Here is a 24,787-nt window from a genome sequence, read left to right as displayed (position 1 = left end):
CAAATCAAAGATCATTAAACTTCAAAACTGAAACATTGAAAGAGAATCCTAACTGTAAATAGACCACCCCCTTCTTTTCTTATTTCTCATGCACTTTTCTGAGAAATCCTGAACAACAACTGAAATATTTTCCAGAGGCATCACTTAATCTATTGAGAAAAAAACATGATAGAAATCTTGATTGTAATTAGTTTTCTCAGTAGTATCAATGCAATTGGGGGTAAATTGCTAGCCATTAATGAATTGGAGACTGCCTCAAAAATTCTGAAAATTTTCAGAACGGGAAGGAGACACATACAAAACTGTTCATTGGAAAACAGACATGCAAATTTCCTCTGGGTTTTAGGTAAGAAAGTTGTAAAAAAAAAAAAAAAAAGAGAGTAATTTAAATTTGATATATGAAATGACTTCAGCTATAGAATCGTTGAGGAAGATTACTTGAGACTAGGTCATTTTTCCCAGTGTAAATATAAGCACAACAAGTTTTTTAGCAAATTTGAATAACATAAAATTTAACATCATTATCAAATTTGATAGCATAAAAATTTCAACATTTTCTGTGTATAAGGTAAAGAACTTTAGATGCACTCCAATTCCCAGTATAACATATAAAAATGTCACCCCTTTCATACCTCTTTTATCCCTGTTTTTAATATTCCTCTCGTGATTTGAGGAATTCTGACATGTGAAACAAGATACTTTTCATGCCCACAAGGGGGACCCTTTGCACCATAGCAACAGAGTTTACACAGCACAGATCTTCCTGCTAATACCCCAGTTGGCTAAATCCATGGTCTGCCATAAAATGCCAGAAAGTCAAGTCATATCCCATCTCCTTGGCCTCACCTGTGAATCCAGGCTGACAGATACAGACATAACCTGAGGCTTCATGGTAGCTGAAAGAAGAAGGCAGTCCAGTGATGTGTCCATATTGTTTTTCTGAGGACAGCTCCACACATTCCCCATCAGACTGGCAGGGGTTACTAATGCATTCATTGATATCGATCTCACACTGGGCACCTGTGTATCCTGTAGGATAAAAATTCAGAGAAGCTGCTAAGTCAAAGGTGTTGAATCATAGAGCATCTGCCTGAAAGGAGGCTGACTGCTATACTGGCATTGATTTAACAAGTTGATGTGCTTGCCCTCAAGGAGTTGGTAAGGGGAATCTGGTAAGAGGAGGCTTATGTGGAAACAAGTACTAGTAGAAGTAAAATCACTTAAAAATTTTTGACCAAAACATTTTAAAGAAAAATTTGATTAATAAGACCTGAAATAAAATGGGATGTCAGGATAACCTGGATTTAACCTGAACATTTTAATGAAAGGCTCCAATTTTTCAAATATTCTTCATTTGTGAAATTGTATTTTAAAATATTTCAAGAGAATAGCTGAAAAGTCAGCAAATATCCCCAAAACCAAACTAAATTCTCTTAAAATTCAAAGTAAAGGTAAATCCTTATTTCCTAACACTCAATGAAACAGAATAATAGGTTGTTTTAAATTTGCATGGACTTGGCTGGATTATTTTATTAGGACCAGGAATAAGAACAGTAAAACATAAATGATTTGTCACTTTATGGATAATTAAAATATTAAATATCAATGAAAGTTCTCTACTTGAACTTTTTCTTTGCTTTTACAAATATGGCCAACTGTAAGAACATATACAGTTTTAGTGTATCTGAATGTTTTAACATAATCGGAACCGTATTATATGCATTCTTTAGCAACTTGCTTTATTCACTCCCTTGCACAGTCTATCAGTGTTAGTAATATAGCTCTAACTCATAATTTTTAACCACTGCCAAGTATTTCAGAATATAGATGTGTCATGCCTTAACCATTGTCTTACAGTTTGACCTTTGTTTTATGTACTTTTTAATTTTTTTTTTATTATACTTTAAGTTCTAGGGTACATGTGCATAACGTGCAGGTTTGTTACATATGTATACTTGTGCCATGTTGGTGTGCTGCACCCATCAACTTGTTAGCACCCATCAATTCATCATTTATATCAGGTATAACTCCCAATGCAATCCCTCCCCCCTCCCCCCTCCCCATGATAGGCCCCGGTGTGTGATGTTCCCCTTCCCGAGTCCAAGTGATCTCCTTGTTCAGTTCCCACCTATGAGTGAGAACATGCGGTGTTTGGTTTTCTGTTCTTGTGATAGTTTGCTAAGAATGATGGTTTTGCTATTGTAATGTTGCAATGAATATCATTACACATGGCTGTTTGTGTAAGTTTTTGAGTATAACCCTAGAGTTTATGCCTAGAGGTGGAATTTCTGGGTCATAATTTATGTACATTTTTAATTTTAATAAAAACTGCCAAACATCTCTAATTTAGTTGTACCATTTGCACATTACCAGCAGTGGATGATTGTGAATGTGGCTCCAAATGTTTGCCAATGTTTTCTATCACCAAATACAAAAATTTTCACCAGTTGGTTGGATAGAATATAGTATCTCACTGTTATTTTGGTTTACATTTTCCCAGTTAATATTGAGCTGAACATTTTCTTTTTACCATTTCCTTTTTTTTCCTGTTTTTTCATTAGGCTGTTTTTCATACTGATTTATAAGAGTATTTATATATTGTGTATAGTGCAAGCCCCAAAATGTAAATTTAGTGGGATGCAAATATAACACTGATGCTCAATAGGATAACATCAACTATTTTGTAACATGGTAAGAGAAAAGTATAAAGTTTTTAAAAATTTATATTTATTGATTGATATATTTTTGAGACGGATTCTCATTGTGTTGTCCAGGGTGGAGGGCACTGGTGTGATTTTGGCTCACTGCAGCCTCCGCCTGCCGGGTTCAAGTGATTCTCCTGCCTCAGCCTCCCAAGTAGCTGGGATTAAAGGCGCGTGCCACCAAGCCTGGCTAATTTTTGCATGTTTAGTAGAGAGACGAGGTTTCACCATGTTGGCCAGTCTGGTCTTGAGCTCCTGACTTCAGGTGATCCACCCGCCTCCACCTCCCAAAGTGCTTGGATTACAGGTGTGAGCCACCACACCAGTCCTGATGTTTTTAAAGAAACACAATTCAACTTCACAGTTGCCTAAGGGCCTTTGCAATATCATTTAACTCTGCTGAGAAATGTTTTGGGAAGAGAATTTACATTCGAGAATTATAAAACTTGTAAACTAAATCATAGTATGTCTTTACTTTAAATTCATTCAACAACTTCCCCTTTCACATAGAATGGAATTCAACATCCTTAATATAACTTTAAAAACTCCCTGCATTCCCACAGTCTTTGTGATGTTTTTCTCTCTTCTAGAAAACTCTCCTTCAAGTGTTTTCTTGGCTAACTCTTACTCAGTTTTCAGATGTCATCTTGTATTACTTTCTCAGAATAACTTTCCATCATGGACAGATATAAATAAGATTCCCTTATTTTCTCTCGTGCCACCCAATTCTTTTCTTTCATTGCTCCTTTCATAATTTTAAATTATATATTTATTTGTGTGTATGGTTTCCTCCCTCAGCAGGCTGTGTGCTTCACAAAGCAGAGACTGTTCATTTTATTTACCACTCCAATACTGAGCAACGTGTAAGTGGTAGACCTTCAGTCACTAGTACTACTCAAAGATTGAAAATAACAATTTAGATTATAATCCTAGTTTAACACATAAACCAGGAAATTGACTATTAAAAGCAAATAATGAGGAGATAATATGATTGCTCATTTTGTATTAATAATTGTAATAAACACCTAAATGAGATCATATGTTAAATCATAACCATAACATAAATTCTGCAGCTCAACAGTGTAATACATTTTTTACAAAAAGACCCTTGGGGCCTTTCTCAACAATCTGAAGAAGAAACTTAGAGTCAAAAAGTTCTAAAAAGAAAAAAAAAAGGAAACTAAAAGAACATGTCAGATCCAGACCCAGCAATCCTTTATAGTGACCACCCCAACGAAGACCATTCAGAGTCTCTTAAACTTGAATGTTTACTTTTTGAATACTATTATTTCATACTTAAGGTTCTTCAAATACATTAACAGTTTCTACAATAAGTTTTTATTAATTGGTATTTGTTGTGCCACAGTGGACTTATTGAAAAAAGGCTGGACTATTTTCAATTTCCTTCTCATTCTGACTCGAGACACACATAAACCAGGTTAGGGAGGAATTTAGAATCATCATAAATCCTTTTTTTGCTTTTCCGGCTCATGCATTATCTCATTCCAATCGTGAACATTAGGAAGGTTCTGATTTATAGTCTTGCCCGTCCTGTCCCCACCCCTGAGGCTCTGTGGGGATTTTATTTGCTGCTCTCTTTAACCATGTATATAAATAGACTCCTTCAGTCAAGGCTATATTCAATAGTTTTAACAAGATTTTCTGTAAAACTCTGAACAAAGAAACAATATGATACTGAGTCACATCCCCGGGGTTCTTATATTATGTTTGTTTGTTAACAATTCCAATCACATCTGGGCATCGGAAAATCTTTTAAGCTAAGCATTTAAGGTGACTGACTCTTCTTATAATTATTAATTACTTCTGAAATGAGGACCCTAGGCAATTATAGCAGTGGATTCTCACCATTGTGTTCTGTGGCAGTGGAGTCATCATCTGAAGAAACGGTCTCCTTTTCTAGAGTAGTTTGTAGTGTTAACTTTATCTTTGTATACAACAGCAAGATAGGTTGCAAAGGTATTCAGGATACTCTATCTAGGCAATATTACCAACCATGCAGTAATCCAGAGGCAGAACTGTCTTAAACCTGTGCCCTTTTCTTACTCCCCACATCATTTCCACCTCCTATGTGACTCTCAGGGCTATCCCCCCACCCTTCAACCACTATTCTCTTAGTTCTAGCAAACAGACTTATCTCTTCAAACTACTGGAGAATCTTCTCCCTAGATTTCCCTGCCTTTAGTTTTATTTTCTTCTATCGTCTGCCACAAAGCCAGGGAACTCTTTTGAAATTAACAAAGCAGATTTTGTTACTTCTCCATCCCATAGTTGGCAGGGCAGATATGCAGCTTTGTGATCTGGCTTCAGTCCAGCTCCCTGGTTCCATGTTGCTACCTCCAGGCCTACACAGTCCAGCATTTTTGCAATCACTCAAAGTTCCACAATTGGACATGCTTTTTGCTTTGCTTTTTTTTCTCTTTTTTCTCCTTTTTTTTTTTAGACGAAGTCTCACCCTGTTGCCCTCAAGTGCAGGCTGGAGTGCAGTGACACTATCTTGGCTCACTGCAACCTCCTCCGCCTCCCGGGTTCAAGTGATTCTCCTGCCTTAGCCCCCTGAGTAGCTGGGACTACAGGTGTGCACCACCACACCCGGCTAATTTTTTTTTCCTTCTTTTTGTACTTTTCGTAGAGATGGGGTTTCACCATGTTGGCCAGGTTGGACTCAAACTCCTGATCTCAAGTGATCTGCCTGCTTCGGCCTCCCAAAGTGCTGGCATTACAGGTGTGAGCCAAGGCGCACAGCCAGACATGCTCTTTTCTGTGTGTGCCTGCCACCTTTCTTGCTTCTTTCTTTCTTCTTCTCCTTCTGCTCTTCATTTCTTAAATAAGTAATGGACTACACAACTTTCTAATTTTGATATTCATTTAACTTTTATTTAGTGCTTACTATGCTCTAGGATAAGCCAGGAGTTTTATATACATTACTGGATTTATCTCTGAAACAACTCTATCCTGTGGATATTATAAATGAGGAAACTGAGGCTCAGAGCAGTAATTTGTCCAGAGTCACACAGCTACTGAGTACATTTATGGAACTTGCTCAGTCATCTTTAGCTTATCTAAAATGGTGCCTCTTTGAGCAAGCTATTCCTGTACTTCTTTTCAATTCATTTTTACAGAATTTATTATAGCCTCATATTGTACCAAAAGTTGTACTATATACGTTTTGACATGTCTCCCTACTAGAATTTAGGCTCCTTGGAGGAAGGGATGATACCTTTTTTATTCCCAGATCACTATTGTTTTAGCCACTGAAATTCATGTGGCTTAAATGCTTGAATCCATGAATGAATGGAACATGTACTAGTTGGGTTTCTTGAGGTAGATGTTCTTAACTGCCTGACCATTACAAACTCCCACCCTCATACATGATTTCCACCTCGTGGTATAGAACTTGCAACATAGTTGCCCTTTCTTGAGTGCTTAATATGTGCCAGGCTCTATTTTTATAATTTTACTTTTCATAATAATACTACAAGTAAAATATTTTTATCCCTCTTTTGCAGATGAGGAACTTAAAGATTGAGAGGAACTCTTATTCTATGTTTTATTCTATTTTTAGTTTTTTTAAGCTTTTAAACTTTTTATTAAAAATTAAAACCCAAATACACACCATAGTCTAGACCTACATGGAGTCAGAATCATCAATATCACTGTCTTCCACCTCCACATCTTGTCCCACTGAAATATCTTCAGCAGCAATAACATACATAGAGCTGTCATCTCCTATGATAACAGTGCCTTCTTTTGGAATACTTCCTGAGGGACCGCCACAATCCCATGGATAGTGAGTGATGCCACAATGTTACGACAGCCATGACATCACTAGGTAGTAGGAACTGTTCAGCTCCATTGTAATCTTACAGGACCATGGTTGTATATGCAGTCCATCATTGACCAAAATGTTGTTATGCAATGCAAAACTGTATATCAGGCAGTTTGTTTCCCAAAATAAGCATCAATATTTGCCTGTGGCCTGTAATGTAACACAAATGTTACATACCGTTTTCTATTGATTCTTTTATCACCTCTACACTCAAGCCTAATTATCCTCTATATGTAAACTTTAGTTATGGTTTATAGATAATTAACTTTTTATTATATTAACAAATATAACTGGTTACATTACAAATGCCTAAGAGAGTAGAAGTTTCTAACAGTTTAACATTATTTCATTGGTTTCTATATATTCCTGCCATATAAAAGAACATCTTGGAAAAAAAGCATCTTCCAGTGAATTTTCATCCGTGAAGATCATGCTGAATTTCATCTTTCCATTGATTTTCTTCCCCTCTGTTCCCCTAGAGGGTTATGATCATTGGGCAGCTTGGTAACCTACTTTAGACAATATTTAGTATAGTGGTAAATATGTTTGAGCACTGAAGAATAAAACTAAATTAAACAATAATAGCTACAAGAAATAATTGACTTAAAACATTTAACAAAAGTAATTATTCGTTTCATTTGCTATAAGCGATATGTTTCTATTCTAAACAAATGAAAAATAATTGGTGGAAAGTATTTTGTCACTTACCAGGCCAGCAGTGACAAGTGTAATTGTCAACACTGTCCTCACATGTAGCATTATTATGACAAGGTTTTGACCAACAAAGAGGCATCAGGGTCTCACAGTGTGTCCCTGTGAATCCACTACCCGTGCAGTTACAGCTATATCTGGAAAGTAATGAAATTTTCATGTCAACTCTTGGTCGTATTGAGATCAGATATCTTTATACTGTTTCTTCATCTGTCCATCAACCCAAGACCCATGGCATAGTCTTACTGCCTCAAAAACTCTGGGGAACTATCTATACAGGACCGAATGCATGATTATTTGCTTATTAATGTCTTATTATCTTTTAAACAATTTAGCTTCATGCTAATTTTTTAAAAGTACAGCTTCATGCAAATCATGACTATTCAGTTTCTCATTCATAAACTGAATATAGTACCTATGTTACAAGGTTATTGTGACAATTAAGTATGTGTATAAAGAATAGACATGTATCTGAAGGTACTAAATATAAAGAATCCCATGTATCTGAAGGTACTAAATATGTTGCTACTAAATAGCACTTAATAAAATTGTTAACATGTTTTAAGGTGGTAGAGAATGATTTATACCATCATGGCACTCTGTTATACAGAGAGCCCATTAATAAGGTCTCATATGAAAAAATGAAACCATAAATTATGAAAAACTCAGGAAAAGCCTTCATTAAATGAATTGTGACTTATGATGTTCTCTTATTTTTAGATTGCAAGAATATTTAAACCTTACTATTTCTAATTATTCATGGATTCACTGGAATTATCAAATAGCCCCAAAATACACATCTAATGAAGAAAGTTGTTGATTTTATTAAGAGGAGACTTTAATTTAGGTGAGGGTCTCCTCAAGGATTTAGTATTGGAAAAAATGGATCTGCACACTCAGCTTAGGCAAAATGAGGGTCTTGGGAAAAGAATATCTATGAATTTATAAGGCATGTAGAGTCCTCTTCACTATGGCTGTGTGTGTTTTTATCACCAACCAAATATTATAAGTGACTATAATCTTCATATGTGTTGTTTGAAATCTATTCACTATTCCATTTGTTCAATTAAAAATACCTACTAAAAATCTAGTATAGGTAAAACATTAGTGACAAGAACCCTGTGGTCAAAGGGCTTGGCTGGCTGACTAATGGACCTCAGTTCATGGAATTAGAAGCTCCATTTGCATAATTCCTTTGGTCTGCAAGAAGTTCTTTTTTTTTTTTTCTCCATATACCTCATAGCAAACATTTTAAATTTTTGTGGGAAAACAAAGTCAGGTTGTATTGGATCGATCTTATGACTATCATCTCAAAATTTAGGCAATAAGAGATAATGGCACAATAGGGAAACTATTCATGGCATATTCAAGAGAGGAGAATAAAAGATAGCAAAGTTTCAGCCTTGTTTTGTTTACATTTCCAACGGAATCAAAACGTTGTGTCATTTCTGTCCTGACGCTTTCTGGAAACAGTGGAGTAGGGAGGGGTGAGCCTCCTTTTCCTCTGGAGGTCTTGTGTGGAAACTTCCATTGTGACCTATCTGTCTCCGTGTTGGCCAGTTACCTGTCTCCAGGAATGTAGATTTACGCCCCTAGAGCATTATTGGGGTACAACTAAAAGTCAAAGACAAGACATAGAATGTAATTAAAAGTTATATTTTATATTTTAAAAAGAATATACAACCACATTGTTCTATTTAAAATTTGAGGGCCAGGCACAGTGACTCAAGCCTGTAATCCCAACACTTTGGGAGGCCGAGGTGGGTGGATCACCTGTGGTCAGGAGTTCGAGACCAGTCTCGCCAACATGGTGAAACCCCATCTCTACTAAAAATACAAAAATTAGCCAGGCATGGTGGTGGGCATATGGAATACCAGCTACTCAGGAGGCTGAGGCAGGAGAATTGCTTGAACCGGGAAGCAGAGGTTGCAGTGAACCAATATCAAAACCACTGCACTTCAGCCAGGGTGACAGAGCAAGAAAAAAAAAAAGTCTATTATTTTGATTATTTTGTTGCAAATTTTTGAAGCATATGTGCCTTTTATTGCTCTTCTTTTAACTCTGACTCACTTTGAAATTAGATTTGGGATAAATCATGTCTTATTTACTAAATAAAGAAAAACTGGATTCTGGTCCTCCTTTTGCAAAGAATTAATTCTGTGAACTTATGGGCGTCCTCTCATTTCCCTTAACTTTAGATTCCTTATTGTAATATGGAAACATTAATACTCATCTTGCCTTCCACTGAGCTGTTGAAGGATCAAACAAGATAATTTTAAGTGCTAATCTTTTTAAAAATTGTTATGCATTTGATAACTCAATATCATGGCTTAAACAAGTATTAGAAAGTTTTTCAGTGTTGTGGCTTAAATAAGTATTAGAAAGTTCTTTTAAAAATGTTTTATGAGCTCAATTACTGTTACACACATTTATTATATTCATCATATTGAGAGGTAATTTATTGCTGTTCTATTTTGCCTGAAAGCCAATGATAGACTTCAATTTGAAGCAGAATCACATGGCTATTTCTCACCATTATGCTTTTTCAAAAATATTCACCCAATTCCCTGAACACATGGAAATTAATTCAAGATATAAGTAATTAAATATCACTGCCCTTTCCAACATGGTCATGGTTTGTATAACATTTTTAAAGAATTTATTGTTGTCATCTGATTTATATCCTTGACAAACAGATACTTTATATATATATAAAAAATAATCTATAGCTTTGTTTTTATACCTTTCCTATCTACCACAGGTTTATTTCATGGAATTGAAAAATTGACTATTTTCCATAGGATAAGCAGTTCTAAACTATTACAAGAATTACTTGTAAAATCTTCCCTCTTGAGACAGACGGTCTCCAAAAATACCCTTTATAGTGAAATCTGAATGTTTTCATTAGTTAAAGTATAAAGTTACCCCCCAAATTTTAAGCCAAAAATGTGAGAGCTCTAAATTCACCAGAGTGGTAAAAGTTCTTGGTCAGGGAGTTCTAAGCCAATCACCCAACGCCAGAGAAAATGTACCTGTTTTCTCCATCCACACACAGCCCTCCATGGAGACACGGTTGACTGGCACACTCATCAATGTTGAGTTCACAATGATCCCCTAGGAATCCAGGGGCACAGTCGCAGAAATAGGCCCCCAGAGCATCCTGACAAGTTGCACCATTTAAACAAGGCTGGGACCAACATTCATCAATTTCCGATTCACAGTTTATACCTTTTTAAAAAGTCAGCACAGAAAAAACAGAAAAAGTTTTAGCAAAGTGTTCATAATTCAGCAATTTGACAATGCTTTGTTTACCAGAGCACTTGTCAAATGTTCTGTTACCCAAAATAATTTTCCCCCTTAATTGTAATTGATATTAACTTTTGGTGTGCTTGTGGGAAGTTGCACAAGGCAGAGAAGCTGTTACAAAGAATTATTGCATACAACAGCTTGTGGTGTTTAGTCCGTGAAAACAAGTAAGTTATTTTTAGAACGAAGTTTATTGTTAACTGCACTTTTGTTGGAAGCCTAAAAGTGGCTGGTCGATGTTTTTCTATTATTTTTAAACACTTAATTTAGTAAAGCAGCAGAGAGAACAGTGGGTAAGAGCTCAGACTCCAAAGCCAGACAGTTGGGTCGGGATCCTGGCACAGCCACTTATTAGCTGTATGACCTTGGGCAAGTTTCTCAGCCTTTCCATGTTTCAGCTTCCTCACGTTAAAAAGACAATAGTGGTAATTGTCTCATAGGACTCTTAGTATAATTAAATGTGTTCAAAAGTACTTATAACAGTACCTGACACATACTATTTGCTAGAGAAAAAACACTTTTTTCGGCAAAAAAAAAACTATTGTACTAATATAATGTGCAACTATTGATCTAAGTGCTCATTTTGCATAGATATTTTTATCTTAATTTTTCTTTTTGTAAAATACTACCTTTAAATACAAAAATTGCTGACTTAATATAATTAATGGCATCATTAGAAGCTGTTAACACTTCATTTTAGGGTAATGTTACATTAAAACAAACTGTACTTATCCTCCCAAAATTAGTAGGTAAGTATTATTTGCTAAGCAAAATAAGTTTATGATTTATACAGGTTGTAGTAGTATTTAAATAACAAACTATTTTATTAAACGTCAAAACAGTATTTGATATACAATAATCACATTTGCATACAGGTTTTAAAAGACACAAAAGGAGGAATATCTATACTTACCCAGCTTTGTTTCTGTGTTTCTAATCCCAAATAATAAATTATATATTAAAATGATATTAAAAGATTTTCAAATAACTCAGAAGTCAGTAGTAGTTTGATTGATTTGTACCCACTTTTCTTGACAGAAAATGCAGCAGGATATTCTAACACCATCTATTATTTATAACTGTTACGAGATTCAACAAATACCCAACTTAAAAGAGAAGCCAGCATATTAAATGTGATTGTTTTTTCAAAAATAAAAAACTTAAACATTAAATTTATGTCCATAGAAATGGAAACTTTTGCAATAGGACTTGTTCTCATGTAAACGGCTTGCTCTTTAAGGCTTAGCTATTTCTTACACAATCTGTGAATGAGATTGTCCATGGTTGATTTACTTGGCATAACTAAGGTCCTGGAAAAGTGGAAAGAACATAAATTTTTTAGATAGACCATCCAGGACTGAGCTCTGCTCTGTCACTACTAACAACGAGGCTGGATACAGTAAATGCTACATCAGTGGTAGGTATTACTATAGCGTGTTTGTCATTTCCTGCATTCCATCTTTAATTCTTCAGGGTAGGTGGAATAAAAAATGTATGAAAAGTGACAGGAAGCAAGGACAACTCTAAAAGAGATTTTAGAATAACCATAAATTCACTTATGAATAAATATAAATGACATTACTGGGAGTATAAACTATAGAGACTGGAAAAATTTGGAGCAGCCAGCATGTCAAATACCATTAAAAAAGATCAACAATTAAAGTAGAAAAAGCCACAGAGCTATAGTAAATATATAGTTAAAATTAGGTAATAAATATTTGAAGTGGATTAATAGCCTTACAGTGAGAGGAGAAGAAGGTAGAAAATGGGGCTTTCCAGTACTGGAAAGTTGAAGGTCAAAAACTAGAAGGTTTAGAGAGCAATGACAGACACATCCCTGAGATGCTTCTCATGAAGTCCGTGATTGTTGGGGAGATGTCAAGATAGAGAAGGAGTGACAGCGTATGGGCATGGAGAGACCAGGTGACAGAGGTCCTGCCAAAAGTTCAATAGAAGCAAGGAAATGAGAAGCCTCAGGATGTGGTGATAATTTTGGTTGTAAAGCAGGTTTGAATGACGCTAGGGTCTAACTTGAAATTGGATCAATGTATGACTGCAGTGGAATAAAGATGAAGGTGATTGAGAATAAGAAGCTCACGAAATTCCAAAAGCATGGTCTATACAATTCCATAACGGCTTCTAACTGCATTTGAGTAAAGTGAAAAGTTATTTTAACCTTTTTAATATTTGTTTTTTTCATATTAAAATTCTGCCATCACTCTACATGCTAGTCACATGTCATACCAGACTGTTTGCTTTTCCTCAAACCTACCATATACCTCTACCACTCCAAGTTTTTGTACACACTGATCTCTGTCTGCAATGCCTTTTCCCCCTTGTCCACCCAATGAAGGCATACTTTTAAAACTTAAGTTAACTGTCCCACCAGTGGACTCATAGGAACAGTGGTTTCAGCAAGAAAGCCAGCCTTCCTTCTTGTCCTTGAGAATCATGGAGATAAGAACTCTTTAAAGAGGATTGTGTGGAAAGTGGTTTAGTAGAATAAATGCCAAGTTTCAGCAAAAGCCATGGGATTAAAGGTGCATTGGGAAAGATAAAAATGTTTGGTTTATCTATTTGTAGTTGAGAAGAGACTATAGGTAGAGAAACAGGTGATCACTCTAACAGAAGTCAGAAAGATTTTGCCCTGTGACATTTCACATAAGCGAATGTAGGTATACATTAGCAATCTGTACCTCCAGACCAGATCACCCTTCTTTTTTTTTGTTTTTTTTTCTTTTTTTTCTGAGATGGAGTCTCACTTGTCTCACTTTGTCACCAGTGGTGCTATCTTGGTTCACTGCAACCTCTGCCTCCCAGGTTCAAGCAGTTCTCATGCCTTAGCCTTCCAAGTAACTGGGACTACAGGCACATGCCACCATGCTCAGCTAATTTTGTATTTTTAGTAGAGACGGGGTTTCACCATGTTGGTCAGGCTGGTCTCAAACTCCTGACCTCAAGTGATCCACCTGCCTCAGCCTCCCAAAGTGCTGGGATTACAGGCGTGAGCCACTGTGTCCGGCCCAGATCATCCTTCTGATACTGTCTGTAGAATGTCTTCTTCAGTTATCTCACAGGCATTGATATGTTGGCTGTGTCCCCACCCAAATCTCATATTGAATTCCCAGGTATTATGGGAGGGACCCAGTGGGAGGTAATTGAATCATGGGGGCGGGTCTTTCCTTTGCTGTTCTTGTGATAGTGAATAAATCTCACAAGATCTGATGGTTTTGTAAGGGGGAGTTGCCCTACACAAGCTCTCTCTTTGCCTGCTGCCATCCATGTAAGACAGGACTTGCTCCTACTTACCTCCTGCCATGATTTTGAGACTTTCCCAGCCATGTGGAACTGTGAGTTAACTAAACCATTTTCCTGTATAAATCACCCAGTCTCGGGTATGTCTTGATTAGCAGAGTGAAAAATGGACTAATACAGTCATCATTCCCCAATTCCAAATAATGATAACCTTCCTCTCCCAACTCGTGCTGATCTGCTCCACCCCCATCCCTGCCAAAACTCTCCTCTCAGTGAATGGTATTATCATCCAGGTCACCCAAGCCATAGTTCAAGGAATCACCATCTTATTTGCCACTATTCCCCATATCTTAATTAGTCATCAAATCTCATCATTTCTCTCTTAGAAATGGATCTAAGGTGCCATCCTTATGGCTGTGGCCTTAATTCAATCCTCATCATGTCTCATCTGCTCTTATTACTACTGACTTCTCTTTTCGTAATCACTCTCTCCATTTCTATAGAAATGTGATCACTCTAAAGTACAAGTATGATTGTACCATTGTCTGCTTAAATTTTTTACATCATCCCCTCTCTATCTGCCTGTCTCTGAAGTAAAGCACAATTGCCTTGTAATGCAGTAGAAGCTTCTAAAAGATGTAGATTCTACTGGTGCCACCCACAGCAGTGTCCTCACAGCTCCACTGTATTTCAAGACTCTAGGCTGCATATAGGTGTTTTCCTTAATTGTAAGCCCCACTCCTCACTCCCTCCTTCCCCAGGGTAGCTCCAATTACTTCCCAAATATCTAGTTCGTGTATCCCATGATTCTGGAAACTATACTTACTTATATTTGCCTCTAATGCTGCTCCACTGTGCTCTCAAAATTCCCCTTAATATAAATGTCTATATATATTGTCCTCAATTGCTTATTTTTCTATTTTATCTACAAAATTGTGAGCTCCTTGAGGTCAGGGTCTTTGACCTTTAACACCAATATCTGTGGCATTTAGCACATATTCTTGAATATAAAAAATGCTCAATAAATGTTGAATGCATGAGTAATCAAGTCACAGCTATGGAATAATCATCCACCTCTACAGGAAGGCAAACTGTATGCCGAAACAGAGCTTCTCAGTGCTTCTACAAGCCTGGGCCATAAATCAAAAGCCCAAAAGTCAAATTTGTGTCTTTGGCAAATGTTTAAAACATATTATGGTTTCAGAATGATTATGCCCCAAACTTCTGATTAGTATTTAGAGACTTTGCACTCCAATTGGCATCTTTTGGCATTCAGAGATCCTTGTTAACATTCTGTGCCACAAGATAATGCACATTATATTTTATCAGGATGGAACAGGTCTTGACTCTGACGCTGTCCTCATCATTCTTTACAGTGGGCAGGGAGCACACCATGTACACAGCAAGGCGTTGATAAGCCATTCTGAATGCCTTTCTCATTATCTGCAGAGTTCACGCTTTGGAAATAATTGTAGTCTGGCTTCAGACTATCATCTTAAATTTCAGATTCCATTCAATGTATTTGATGCCTAACAGACCTCTATGCACCATATTTTCCTTTTGAATAAGAATTATGTATGCTATTTTGGGGCTTTTTATCTATATCAAGTACAACAATTATCAGTGCAAGTCGGTGACACAAGTATCAGAGCAATGTGGAACTGTAGCATTCGGTTTTCATTACCATGATAGATTTACAGTAAGTTCTCCTCCTAGATATTATAGTCATAATCTGTTTAACATCCTAAAGTAATAGGGAGAGGCTGGATAACTTCCTGCTCTGATTAGTAACATTAAATAAACATAACAATGTTTAGCAAGATGTTAGAAGAAATTAAAGGTAGATAATTATTATTTTCAGTGGGAACATCTTTGGAGTTTTAGCCAATGAGATTTCTGGCTTGTGAATTTAGACACACCTTTCCTAAGGACACCAAAAATAACAAAATTCGCTTTCTGAATCACTCACTTAAAGCAGATTTTACAAGCCCAGGATTCTATCTCTGAAGGACTGCCGAATTTTGTCAATTCTAAGACTCCTTTTTCTCTCCCTCACATTTTTAACATCTTTAGAACCGAGATGCACTTTACAATCAGCAGTGTCTTAGCCTCATGTTATAACTTAGCCAAATTTTTTTTTTTGTTTTTAATGATATCTGAAATGTAAGTAAGACTGAGGATGTATTAAATCTTGTGATATAGAAAATTTGTCTTAATAAATGTTATTAATACTTTGTCATTATTTTATTTAACTATTTTATTATATTGTATTATTTTGTTATTATGACTATTATAATCCTTTTTGTTTCTACAAGTTCTGCTTTACTGCTAGACAAAATTGGAAAAACCTGTGGTTTCCATATTAAACATACTTTTTTTTTCAGGTTTTCTTAATCCTTGTCATACTGTGTCCTCTTTGGTACCCTTTTACCATCAGTGAAAGTTTCAGAATGTTCTTGACACTGTTTCAAAACCAGCTTCCCAGAATATCATGGAGGCTGAAACTAATTCTAGGAAGAGAAAGAAAGAATGTCTTCTCTTCATCAGCCCTAGGAGTGGAGCACTGGGAGGAAATTCTCCTACTTCGTTGTATCTAATGATTACAGTTGTCTGTTTGGAGAACAGTTTCTTCTATTCTGTGACCTCATTGTCATTCCTATTCTCCAGCCATTTTTCTCTAAATGCATCTGTATGCCAGTTCTCCCACTTTACTTCCATCATAAATGTCATAAAATTTACCATAAGATAGTAAAATATTATTTTCCCAAGTTAATAGGAATGACTTCCCCATACACTTTCTATATTTTATACATATATATACACACACACATTTTTTAAAAGAATTATGAAAGTAACAAAATATATATCAAATATATATCAAATTTAAAAAGTTGGAGTAACCCATTTCAGAGTCTCCAAGATGGTACGTTTGAAAAATACACTACTTTTATGAATGGTTGATGCTTTAATTTTATAAATTTTTTGAAAGATTATAGAAAAATTATAATATTTTCATTTTATGTTAAATACATCAATATTAAATATTATATATTTTCATACTTCCGTAATTATAATATTTTAATCACAGCAAATTACTTTCTTATGTTTCTCTTCATTAGGATAATTATTATTCCTAAATATATAAAATTGTTAAAATAGTAATAACTTCTTAGTTCTTTATTTTATGATATGGTCATTTTAGAAGTTGAATTCTTGCCTAGGCATATTAAAATATTACACTTTAAATTTATAAGGGTGGCAGAGAGATTTTGACCTTCAGTTAATCTATCCCCGAGTTGGGTTCTAACAATATTAAAAACATAATACTTTTAAGTAATCAAGTATAAGATTACTTGAAAGCAATTCAAGTATAAGAAAATGATAGCTGTAAAAAACAAAGGCAAACATTGTTTAGATACCATAGGTATTCATCAGTAGCAACGTTTTAAGAGACAGAAATATTGGTAATTAACTCTCAGAGCCTAAATAGTTTATGGAAAAACTTTTGCTAAATCCATTTCATTCTCACCATGACCCTAAGAGTTAGGTTGTATTACCATGCCAATGTTTGAACGAGGAAATGGAAGCTCATAATAATTGTTATTTATCAGTACCAAACCACTAGAGAACATCTAGGCTGAGCTTGGAATCCCTGTCTTCTGCTTCCAAATTCGTCTTTCCACCACATCCGTTCTTTATATTACTATATATTTTTCAGCTCATCCTCTTTGCATTCGGACCTGCACACACCCTGCTGATAACTAGGTAGGCACTAGGAGAAATAGCAGTCGTATGTCAGAGAGAAAGCTGTCTTTCTGACTCATAGACGATAACTTCTTTCTATGTCCTCGCGTGGTAGAAGGGGTGAAGGATCTCTCTTGGGCCTCTTTTATAAGGGCACATAGCCTATTTATGAGAGCTTCCCCGCTATGACCTAATTATCTCCCAAAACCTCACCTTTTCATACTATTGCCTTGGACAGCATTTCAACATATACATTTTGGAAAGACCAAACTTTTCAGATCATAGCAACCCCTTTCCAAAATATCTCTGCAGTCCTTGTCCCTTGATATTCAACATATTATTATTCAAATAATAATAGCAAATGTAGTCTGAGGATACAAGTTTCAGTTTTACATTCTGAAAGGGATGCATTTTTGCTCTATTCATAGGCCATTTTTTTTCTAGGAACATTTCCTGACTCCAACTAACATTACCAGCTTCTGTCTTTGTGCTTCCTCAGCATGATGTTTATACACAGATGGTAATTGTTGTTTACATTTCTGATCCTAGAATAATCTGTGAGCATTTTGTCAGGAATAAATTTTATCTTAGTCACTTTTATGTCTCCAAAGTCCAGCATAATGCCCAGTGCATTGTAAATATAAATATTTGCTGAGTGAATATTTGTAATTTTGTGCACTCATTCAACAAACATTTGTCAAAACCTGGAAACTTCATTTCTTCATTAAAAACTACTTTAAATGACTGTAGTTCTGAGCAAAAGCCTGAACGAGTGTTTAATTTCTTTATAAGACACCATAAAACATTATCAATTTCATAATTAAGAGCATATTAAAAACAACCATTTTTCTTTGATATAATAGTAACATTATTTCTCATGAAATAACCTTATATTTAATAACATATATTTTATTTTCCTCAAATTATTTCCCATGGCCATTAAATTATCTATATTATTTGCCATAGATGCCTTCAAAGTGATTTAGTTGATCAAAATGTATTTAGAAAAGATAGAACACCAAGCCCAGATTCAAATCTCCACAATGACTGAAAATCAAATTTTGTCTTTGATATGTGCCACTGTAATGGCAATGTCAGTTAGTTACATCATACCTCTTAGACTTATGCCTCAGCATGGATGAGGACCATTCGAGAAGGCCCAAGAGGAACGTGAAATATTATTAAAAGTAAAAGAAGTGCTGATAGGACACTTTAAACGAGTAACCATCATGTAATCCAGGGAGGCAAAATACATTTAAGTCGTGCACATGAAAGACACTGCATGGCAATATGGTTGATAGAAGCTACTAAGAAAGACTGCATTCTTGCTAGAATATTTTAAAGGACAGATTTGTTCTGAATAATCTAGACATTGCCATCAGAGGGCAATAGAGGACAGAGAGAGAAAGACATGCTTTCATTTTGTTGGCATGATCCATGATCCTTCTTTGTTAATTTCCTTCTTAAATTTTAAGGGTGGAACAGGGAGGGGAGAAAGTTACTGTTAAAACTTGATAGGGGCCGGGCGCATGGCTCAAGCCTATAATCCTACCACTTTGGGAGGCCGAGGCAGCGGACCACAGGCTCAGGAGATCCAGGCTACCCTGGCTAACACCGTGAAATGCCATCTCTACTAAAAATACAAAGAATTAGCCGGGCGTGGTGGCACGCTCCTGTAGTCCCAGCTGCTAAGGAGGCTGAGGCTGGAGAATTGCTTGAACCAGGGAGGAGGAGGTTGCAGTGAGCCGAGATTGCGCCACTGCACTCCAGCCTGAGCAACACAGAGAGACTCCATCTCAAAAATAATAAATAAATAAATAAAACAAAAATAAATTAAAAACTTGATAGGTCTCTTTCACTCTTCCCTCCCCCAAGGAGTGGATTTTCTAAAGGATTAACCTCCCTTAGACACTTGAATTCCCCCATATCGCCCCCTTCAGTGTATCTTCAACATAATGATCAGAGTGACCTTGTTAAAATGTAAGTCAAATCATTCCAGTTCTCTGCTCAGAACTCTCTAATAACCTCCCATCTCACTTAGAGTAAAAGCCAAAGTCCTTAAAATGGCCTACAAGGTCCCAAACAGTCTGAACTCATTATCGCTCTGACCTATCTCCTCCTTCGTCCTTCACTCCAGTCACACTAACTTTATTGCTGCTCCTCAAACATTGCAAGGACTCTTCACCTCAGGGCCTTTGCATCTGCTGTTCCTCTGCCTGGAATGCTATTCCACAAGACATTTCCTTGGTTCCCATCCTCTCCTCTTTAGAGCTTTATTCACATGTCACCTTCTCAGTGAAGACTTTCTTGATCATTCTACCTAAAGTTAATCCCTAATACTATCATTTTGTTTTACTTTTCTCCATGCAGTTATTACCCTCTAACCTACTACATACACTATATCGATTACTTACTTTATAGACATCTATCTCTTCCTTCCAGAATGTAAGAGACTATGTCATCACTTCTCTTTACTCTTTCATTTTCAGAACATAGAACAATGCCCAATTCATTGAGGTACTCAATATATATGTGTTGAATAAAGTAATGACCTAATGAATTCAACAAATATTTTAAAAATCTGTATCATGTGTCTTATAGTCCATCTGGTGTTGCTATAACAGAATATATAGGATTGGGTAATTTATGAAGAACAGAAATTTATTTCTCACATCTCTGGATGTTTAAAAATTCAAGAGCAAGGTGCCAGTAGGTTTGGTGTCTGGTAAAGTCCCACATCCAAGATGGTGCCTTGAAGGCTGCATCTTCCAGAGATAGGAACATTGTTCCTCACATGGCAGAAGAGTGGAAGGGGGTGAACCCACTCCCAAAAGCCCTTTTTATTATGGCATTAATTCATTCCTGAAGGCTCCATCCTCATGGCCTAAATACCTCCTCTTAGTTCCCACCTCCCAATACTATTGCATTGGTGATTACGTCTCCAACACATGAGTTTTGGAGGAGGCAATCACTCAAATCATATCATCAAGTACATAGAACTGTTACTAGCAATAAGTGCTTTAAGTGCTTTATATAAAACCCTGCCTTTATTGATTTGTGTTTCCTTGCCTCATGGACTTTGTGAAATAATAGTCAAGGATGTCACACGGAAATCCACATAACTGTCTATGTCAGTGGTTCTCAAAGTGTAGTCCCCAAACTAACAGCATCGGCATCACATGGGAACTTGTTTTAGATGCATATTCTTGGACCCCCATCTCAGATCTGTTGAATTGAAAACTGTATTTTAAAGATAAGCTGTATAGGTGAGTCTGATGCAGGCCAACACTTGAGACCCACTGATCTACATTGTAAGCTTATTAAGTTGACAATGTCAGTTAAACTTTTAATGCATTTGTTTTCGTATTAGAGATTTCAAGTTTTCCTTGAATAAAATAAGTTTGAAAATACTCTGACCTTGATAAATGTTAAGTGAGTCTTGTTTCTAGAGACATTATACCTTCACTTTCCTTTCATGCCCATGGCCACTCTCCCAGGCCAGGTCCTAAAATCATGTACCTGGGTTATCACAATGGCCTCCTAATGAGCCTCCATGAACTAACTAGTCTTCTAACTGCTCTGTAAGTACAAATACACTTCCTTGACTATATAATGAATTTTTGTAAATTTTTATTTCTGCAAGAAAATTCATCATATAATTGAAAAGTACATTAAATATAGGGCATTTCCTTACTTCCCAAAAGATTATTTTTATACCAAAGATCTATTTTATAGTAGAGGAAGTAAGATATTTTTCTACATTGATTTGCTTCAACATACATTGAACTGACCTTTCTCTGCCCTCTTACAGCCCTATTTTTCTCATACTGCAGGCATCTGAATGAGAAAAATGTACGTTAATCAATCTGGCTAGTTTTAAAGAAGGCCTCAATTATGACATGATTCATTGCATAAACTTGAACTAAAAGTAGTCACATGCTTAGAGTTAATATTCTTTTCATTAAAAAAGTTTGCATCCACTTACTTTCAGCTTCAATCGGAGTTTTTGCTTATGCACAGCAGATTCTCACCAGCCTCTTCAGTGGCTCTCTCTGAGCCCATTTCTGTAGTTCATGAATCACTGCCCATGAAGCATAATGGAGTGCACAGAGGAGAATTCACGCAGTGTGAACCCTCTCTATGTGCTACAGCTCTTTTTCCCCTTCTACCTCTCTGCCTTTTACAATTTATTACCTTTTCTTACTTTGCTGCTCAGAGGAACACAGGTTTTTTTCTGTAAGAGGAGTTCTTTATGATCACTCTAAATTTGGATGTAGTGCACAGCAGCTAGGTCATTGTAATACAGTTTCCAGGATTCATCAGGACGTCTAAGTGGAGGCAGAGCACTCCAGCGCATCCATGCTGATTGCTGGTAGTCTTTTTTCTTTCCTTCTCAACTTTGGCTTTTCCCTTGGTTCTACAGACCTTCTTTGGGGTTCTCATTAGTTGGCCTGAGCTGCCACAAACACTGGTGGTCACGGGATAGCAGTGAAATAAACACACCTCCCTGTGTGTCTAAATTATGGTATACTGCAAGAAAAGTTTCCAAATAAAGTTCACATGAACTTAATATTTGGCAGCCAGCCCTAGCTATACATTAGACTCATCAATTAAATTTGACCCTCTGAAAGTGGAGTACGCACACCTCTGTTTCAGATCTCCCTGGGTAATTTGCTAATGGGTAGTCAGGGCTGAGAAACACTGACTACTACCAGAACTACCAGAACTACTACCAGAAGCTACCAGAATACAGGCCATTCTACTTGTGTAGGAGTGTGGCGAGCAAGCCTATTACTGCATTTTTTTTTTTACCCGAACAAGCCTAACCAGCTAATAATAGACCCAATTTTTATCTGCCTTATGAGTCTCTCGTTTAAATTCTGTTTGCAAGAAAGTTTTATATATGTCACTTGAAAAGCTGAAATAATAACGTAGCTGATTTCATAGAAAACAAGTGAAGAATATAGTCAAATAGGGAACAACACTATTGTATCAGGGATTGACAAGGAAAGCATCCTCATTGTGAACCTAAGTGTTTGAGTGAGAAAAGGGGACTCATTCCCATTGGACCCTGCAGGGATGTGATACAACCCACAGTATAAATGAATTCACTGTAAATGAATAACTGTAAAGTTAAGTGGTTTATGATGGAATTTTACTACATTTCACACATTTCACATTAGAATATACCCTTTCTATTTGTTTTGTTTTGTTTTAGAGATGGGGTCTCACCCCGTCATTCAGGCTGGAGTGCAATGGCAAAATCTCGGCTCACTGCAACCTCTGCCTCCCCAGTTCAAGCGATTCTCCTGCCTCAGCCTCCCACGTAGCTGGGACTACAGGCTCGCGCCACTACGTCCAGCTAATTTTTGTATTTTTAGTAGAGATGTGGTTTCACCATGTTGGCCAGGATGGTATACATCTCCTGACCTCATGATCTACCCTCCTCAGCCTCCGAAAGTGCTGGGATTACAGGCATAAGCCACCACACCTGGCCACCCTTTCCATCTTTTATGCCTAAATTTAGACCACTGAAAGGATTCAATAAAATCCAATTTAATTAAGATATTTATAAACACAAATTGTAAAATATAGTTTTTCAAGCTGTGCTTTTTATAAATATAAGACTGTTACACAATACTATAGTTTAAGTGAATGAAACATTAATTTGATTTATATCTATTCCTTTTAATCACCATTCACAATATTGAGATAGAAGCAGAGAATGGAAGACACTATCTTAATGAACTGTATTGATTTTTTAAATGTGACCATTATAAACAAAGCAATTCCAAGCCAGCCCCACAAAATTTCTTATTTTTATTCAAAAATTTTTAAAAAATTGAAATTCAGCTGCCATAACTCTCACCAAAGAAAAGAGACACCTCAGTATGGCAAAGAAACAAGGAGCTTTTCATACAACTATAGTTTTATAAGCTTTTAAAATATTTCCTATAACTTTTAGCATAGTATTGATAATTAAGTCACTTGATAAAATAATTTTCCATTTGACATAAGCATTCTAGCATCATAGAGTATACATAAAGCAATACAGAAAATGAATTCTCATTTAATATTCATTTACCTGAGTTTCAGGATGGGGAAGGGTGCCCAGAAATATATGGAAGAATTTTAAAACTTAGAACAATTTAGTAACAGTTGATTAAGCAACCATTACTCACAAATACTGAGCCAGGCTTTTGGAGGAAGAGGGTTTACCTTCTTCTTCTTTTTTTTTTTTTTTTTTTCTGAGACGGAGTCTGCCTCTGTCGCCCAGGCTGGAGTGCAGTGGCAGGATCTCGGCTCACTGCAAGCTCTGCCTTCTGGGTTCACACCATTCTCCTGCCTCAGCCTCCCAAGTAGCTGGGACTACAGGCGCCCGCCACCACACCTGGCTAATTTTTTGTATATTTAGTAGAGATGGGATTTCACCATGTTAGCCAGGACTGTCTCGATCTCCTGATCTCGTGATCCACCAGCCTCAGCCTCCCAAAGTGCTGGGATTACAGGCGTGAGCCACCGCACCCAGCAGAGGGCCCTCTTCTTAATCCACTAACTGACATCTAATAGAAACTTATAAAGTATTGATGAATTAAAGAATAAATATAAAACAATACTCTGTCCTTTAGAAACTAACATGGTGGGGCGGGGGGCAAAAACATAGATATCTGTAAAATAGGAAAGAATTATGGGGGATTCTTTAATACAGGTGTCAGCTAGTAGAGACATAATGAATATAATTACTGCAGCAGTGTGAAACTATTATTCTAGCCGGAAAGGAACCTGGAAACTCTCCTTGTGTTAGGTGATATTTGAACAAGGTCTTAAAAAGTATAGCAGAACTTCAGAGTAGACATTGTGAAGTGGGAAAGGACATTCTAGGGGGAAGGAAATGACTTGTATAAGAAATGAAGAAGATTTATTAGAGGAAGTAGAAGGCTTTGGTGGAATGTATGAAGACATGGCCGCTGTCATGGGCCCAAATTGTGAAGGGCTTTCAGGTAAAGGCTAAAATCATTCTCTGTGTAGTGTGAAGTTCTCAAGGCTCTTCAGAACTGCGGCATAGGTCTATTTCAGAGAAGTTATTTCAAAGGCAGTGTTCAGAACAACTTCAAGAAGGTAGAAGCTATAAGTAGAACATCTGGGAGGTTGTGTAGTGGTACACACAAGAGTTGAGATGAACCTAGACCAAGGAAAAGAATGGATGAGCTCAATTTGGAA

General features: G+C 36.5%; 1 protein-coding gene across 5 annotated transcripts in view; it reads right to left on the bottom strand.

The window, feature by feature from the left end:
- The window catches only part of CRB1 (crumbs family member 1, photoreceptor morphogenesis associated), a 243,070-nt gene that overhangs the window by 87,780 nt on the left and 130,503 nt on the right, over window positions 1-24,787 (bottom strand). For 4 of the 5 annotated variants that reach the window (XM_011951615.1, XM_011951613.1, XM_011951614.1 and 1 more), the window contains 3 exons: window positions 10,294-10,489; window positions 7,258-7,397; window positions 847-1,029 (listed from right to left, as the gene is read on the bottom strand). In XM_011951615.1, the coding sequence (XP_011807005.1) occupies window positions 847-1,029; window positions 7,258-7,397; window positions 10,294-10,489 (519 nt within the window). The remainder of the gene's footprint in view (window positions 1-846; window positions 1,030-7,257; window positions 7,398-10,293; window positions 10,490-24,787) is intronic. The other variant, XM_011951616.1, reaches the window with a different exon arrangement.

This window comes from Colobus angolensis, unplaced genomic scaffold (genome assembly GCF_000951035.1).
Source record: "Colobus angolensis palliatus isolate OR3802 unplaced genomic scaffold, Cang.pa_1.0 Scaffold320, whole genome shotgun sequence".
In the NCBI taxonomy this organism is placed as follows: Eukaryota; Metazoa; Chordata; class Mammalia; order Primates; family Cercopithecidae; genus Colobus; species Colobus angolensis.
The sequence above is the reverse complement of the archived record's forward strand: the minus strand, read 5'-3'. Positions and strand labels throughout refer to the sequence as shown.